A 5,065-nucleotide genomic window follows, 5' to 3' on the forward strand; every position below is an offset into this window, starting at 1 on the left:
ATCCCCTGCGAGAGATCGGCCCGATCCCGCCGCCGGCAAACCTGTCTCCGCATTAGGGCCTGTTACGCCCCTGCATTAGGATCTTGTTATGGCGCGGGCCGTGATGGCGGCGCCGGACTTGCTGGTAACATTCAAGAACACGGATGATTATGTGTATTGGCATCGTGAGGAACAAATGACTGAGGAGGTGGGAAACACAACGCGAGAAAATCGGCATAGCCGACACATCAAATAACGATAACGACATGCAAGGTTAAAAGCATCGCTTGAGTGGTGCCGCGAACTGGGCTGAGGAATCCATCTCGTATCGAGCTGTCGGCGAGGTGGCACGGCGTCGTCACGCTCTCTCTCCCTCTTTCTCCCTCTTTTTCTCTTCGACTATCGTGACAGCCACACATAAATAGCACAAATAGAACGGCGCTCGCAGCCGGCGAGTTCAGAGTATACAAGACACAGCCTCTGCGGTGGCGAGAAGCGGGCGGCGGTCGCCGGCCCGGAGCCGGCGACGGCGGCCCAGCGCCACCGTCTGCGTCTCGGCGCCGCCCGGGCAGCACAGCCGGCCGCGCCCTCAGCGCTGGCCGATGAGCGCCGGGGACGACGCCGTCCGCGCGTCGCCGGTGAGATCGGGTCGCCTTGCGGTGCCGCTAGTCTCGGCTAGCGTCCGGAGGCGTCCGTCTGGTCGGTGCAGGAACTCTGCTGGCTCGCATCGGAGCACTCGCTGGAGAAGGAGCCGCGCGGCAGGCCGCAGGTGGCCGCCGTCACCTCGATGCGGTGAGGCTCCGGGAACGTGAAGAGCTGCGCGTGCGGCAGCGTCGACTGCAGCAGCGCCGCCTGCACCGACGGCACTGAGTTCGACTTGCGCACGAGCGAGTATAAAAAACTGGGCGGCGCACGTTTGGCCGCCGGGAGGCGGAAGTGGTTCGTCTCGAGCGGGCTTGGCGGGATCGTGTCCATCAGCGGGAAGGCCGCGGGGTTGGTGTGCGTGCGCCGCAGCGGACGCGTCGCGGTGCCGCTTGACACGCGCAGCCCCAGCAGCCGGCGCAGCTCGCGCTGTGTCCGCCGGCTGCGGAAGCTGTAGACGAACGGCGAGACCGCGCTATTGGAGACGACCAGCAGCGCGGAGACGTGTGCCACGCTGGGTGAGAACGCCACGAACGCGCCGACCAGCTGGCACAGGAAGAACGGCAGCCAGCAGGCGAAGAACATGACAACTACCACCAGCGACACCTTGGCCGTGCGGCCCTCCTCGCGGTACATGAACAGGCTCGCGTTGGAGATCTTGTGCTTGAGGTTGTTGACGATCAAGCTGCTGGAGTTACGCAGCTGCTGCACTCGCAGTGACTGTGTCCGCACGGGCCGGCCGTTCGCCGCCATCATGGGCACGGTCAGCTCGCCCGGGTTCATGCCCAGGCTGTGGCGCCTCTGCCGCTCGCTGTTCTTGTGCGCACACAGGTAGATGCGCACGTACATCCAGACGAGCGCTGCCAGCGGCACGACGAACAGCAGCAGAGCCAGCGCCGGCGCGTACCAGCTAGCCGCCGCGCTGGCCGAGTCGTAGCGCGGGCACGCCTCCCAGTGCTTGTCGGCGGCCGGCACCAGCAGCGAGAGCCCGGTCACCAGCAGACCGGCCGCCCAGCAGCCGGCGATGGCGACCAGACTGCGCGGCTTGGTGACGATGGCGTGGTAGCGCAGCGCGTCGGTCACTGCCGCGTACCGGTCGCCGGCGACCAGCAGCGTGGCCAGCACCGACGAGCTGACGACGAATGTGGCGATGGCGTCGACGGCGTGGCAGAGCGGCGCCGACGGCGGCGGCAGGAAGAGGTCCGTCAGCAGCAGCGGCAGCAGGCCGCATGTCGACACCAGGTTGATGGCCGCCAGATTCAGCACAAAGCTGCCGGAGGCAGAGGAAGCGTTAGCGCCTGGTGGCGACGGGTGTGTGGCGTGCGGTGCGGTGCACTGACCAGCGGCGCAAAAAGCGAGGCCAGCAGACGTGCCGATCGATGTGAGCCGGATTCGCGACAGCTTGCGCCCGATCGGTTGGAATGCCGAGTATTATCAGATTACGCAGGGAGCTACGCTTCAATCGCGGCGCAGACTGGAGCTCTTACATAAACGGACAACCATCCGTCGGGCACAGATCGGATTTGTTTCGCGACAAGGAACGCCAGACGGAGTGATAAGAAAGCTCCATATCTCATCAGAGATGTCTGAGGGGTACCTGAAGAGTTGCGGAGACTCCTCAAAGCGCTGGAACGTTTGACAAGGCATGTTTGAGATGCTACTGAATTGCCTGAGCTGAACTGAGTGCTCTGGGACTCGACTGGGTAAGCCCCATGCCCCGCAGGCCACCCGGGGACGGTGTTGACAGCATAGACTCACCGGTTGGGAAGTGTTCGCATGCCGCGTCTCCTGACGAAGAGCACCACGATCAGCGAGTTGCTGATTGTGGCCACGATGAACATGGTGGCCAGGAGGAACGCGACGACGATAGTGACGCAGGCGCGTACTATGCTCACGTCGACAACAGTCAGCATGTTCTGAAAAGAAGAGAAGAGGGTTGTCAGCTCTCGGTGCACTCTTGCGATATTATCAAGACATGCTGTAGCACCAATGTCATTCAGTCATTAAGTATTTGCTCTAATTTGGGGTTTTGAAAAAGGTTACAACCTAACTTTACCTCTGGGGATTCACTCCCTGCAGTCTAAACGTCTTGCATGATGTTTAAATGGACTGAAATAAATTTCATGCATATCCAGATTAAACTAAAAATGTATTACTTTGAGATGCCACCAGATTCATGCCAACTAGTAGCTTCAGCATGGCCAAAAACAGCCCCCACTATTATAAAACACGGTCATCCGAGCGGTTTTTGCGCTGCAAATGTGTGTGTACTCGTTCCAAGGCACTCCTCTGACCTCTGATAAGTGTCACGCTTCACGCCCCCCGAGTCAGTTGATTGGGCACGCTGCAATGCTACTTCACTCAAGCAGTTTTAAGCACATACGCAGAGCATAATGATCGTGATAGTCGTTTTCGACCGTAATCCTCCAAGAGTCGCGACGAGAACCTCTCAGAGTTCTTCGAAAGTTTGGGAAACTCTATCGAAATAATGATTCATCTGGTTACAGCTCCGCAAAGCCTTCCAGACGCGGATTCCGTATCCGAGACGAACGCCACCGGCTCGCCACCGCAGTCGCCGCAATCTGCCTGGACCTGTCTGGACAGTGAGCGATGCGGCGGCTGGACGCGGCTGCCTGGGGTCGCGCGGCGAGAGCCAGCGTGAGCCCCGCGGCGGCGGCCGAGGCGCGTCTCGACAGAGCCGAGCCGAGCCGCAGCCTCTCCGACCTCGCTCGTCGATAGGATCGCGGCGGCGCCATAATGGGTGCGCCGATCCGTCACTGTCGCCGGATTTCATCGCGCTGCGTCCGTTCACTAATTTCAGTCGAACGCCAGACCCGGCACACCGTGCGGCGCCGGGCGCCCCAGACGAGTGAATTTCGGTGATCCCTGTGTGAAACTGCGTCGTGATCGCTGCGGGGATGCTTCACGTGCGGAGCGCGCTCTCGGTCCCGACTGAGCGGCTGTCGAGAGCTGCGAGGCGGCACAAACGAGGCGAAACATCCCCAGCGTGGGAACCGACCAGGGTTTCCATCAGGGGCTATCGAGTTTCTTGGATCATTAATCAAGCGGAGCCATAAACGCCGAAGCAGGGGTGCCTTGTGAATATTGATCACGCTAATGTATTGGAGGGTTTGACGCAGTTCCTTGCCTCTGACACGCCAAGCTCCGAGAAAATGAGAGATGTACTCTTTGCTAAAAGTTTTGATCGTGTTTGTCGACTCAGACAGGGTAAATGATAAAACACGAGCCCACTAGGGCCCTCCTACTCCTGGGAACAGCTGCCAATTTGCAATGTGTTCAAACTCACTGCAGTGGGCAGCCATTAGCTAGACATAACCCGCCTCCACTTATCCGTGCGGCCACTCCCCACGCACCCCAGATTGGCCATTCGGGCCAGCTGGCCGACCCAGCTGCGGCCGGCGCCACGGGAGGGCCATCAGCCGGCGAGGCCCAGCCCCGGCACCGGCGACCAGGTGGGCAGGACCGGGCCCGACCGGGCCTCTGTTGTGCCGCGGCTGCGCTGCGTGCGGAGACGCGGCCGCTGATGAGGGCTGGCCTGACCGAGCCGCCGGCCGCGCTCGCCGCCGCCGCGCCGCCTGCATATTGATAAGCCGGCGGCCGGCTGCTGGCCCCGGTGGCCGCCAAAATCCGTGTCAAGCCGGGCGCTGGGAGGCCGACCGCGACCGCGAGGAGAGGAGCCGGCCAAGGAGTACCAGTGGCGCCGCGGTGCGCCAGCTCTCAGAGAAAGCCGGCGCACTGCGGACAGCCGACCGGTGAAAGGGCCGCGGGCCGGCTCGGCCCGGCGGCGCTCTGTGCAATATCGTTGCCTGCTTACCTCGTCACAACTCCGGCTGGCAGCAGGGTAGGGACATGGCGCGCTGGCCGTCTGTCACAACTGGCACTGACACGTGCGCCCGACCGAGGCCGGCGCGCGACTGGCTGCCGGCGCTGCGCCCAGCCACTTCGCGGTGTCGCCAAGGGTGCTGCCGACTGCTCGTGCTAGCGGCACACGACGGGTCGCAGTCTCCGACGCGGCGCGCGGTTACACTGCGGACGAGCGTTGTCGTCTCTGCCTGTAGCGCGCGGCGGTGCGGTCGTGCCGGCGGCGCGGACGGGCGGCGACTGGCCGTCTGCGGGCGGCGCGGCCGGCTATACCGGCGCGCGCCAAGGTCCCGACGACGGGCCGCCCCCGGCCGCCGCGCCGCCGCCGCCGCCGCCGCCGCCGCCCGGCAGACCGGCCGAGCGGGCGCCGCCGCGCGGGTCCGGCGCGTCAGCCGACCGCGCAGACACCGGCCCGGCCACCAGCCGACACGGACGCGGAGGCGACGCCAGGTCTGGCGGATTACCACCGGCGTGGCGATTGGCCGAACGCCTTCGTCAACGTGTTGCATTATTTCGGCGGTGGCGCGGAGTTGTTGTCGCTGCCTTGCTGTGCATGCATTCG

The 5,065-nt window shown here is 63.4% G+C and overlaps 1 protein-coding gene across 1 annotated transcript; it reads right to left on the bottom strand.

Annotated features, from left to right (window-relative positions):
* Positions 1 to 654: 654 nt before the first annotated feature.
* LOC119112350 (alpha-1B adrenergic receptor-like) lies at positions 655 to 4,729 on the bottom strand. The gene is made up of 3 exons (XM_037236506.1): positions 4,457 to 4,729; positions 2,380 to 2,537; positions 655 to 1,891 (listed from the first exon to the last, which is right to left on the bottom strand). The coding sequence occupies exons 2-3, from the start codon at positions 2,532 to 2,534 to the stop codon at positions 655 to 657; spliced, it is 1,392 nt and encodes a 463-aa protein (XP_037092401.1). The 5' UTR covers positions 2,535 to 2,537; positions 4,457 to 4,729.
* Positions 4,730 to 5,065: the final 336 nt, after the last annotated feature.

This window comes from Pollicipes pollicipes, unplaced genomic scaffold, assembly GCF_011947565.3.
Source record: "Pollicipes pollicipes isolate AB1234 unplaced genomic scaffold, Ppol_2.1 Scaffold_7261;HRSCAF=8764_pilon_pilon_pilon, whole genome shotgun sequence".
NCBI lineage: Eukaryota > Metazoa > Arthropoda > Thecostraca > Pollicipedomorpha > Pollicipedidae > Pollicipes > Pollicipes pollicipes.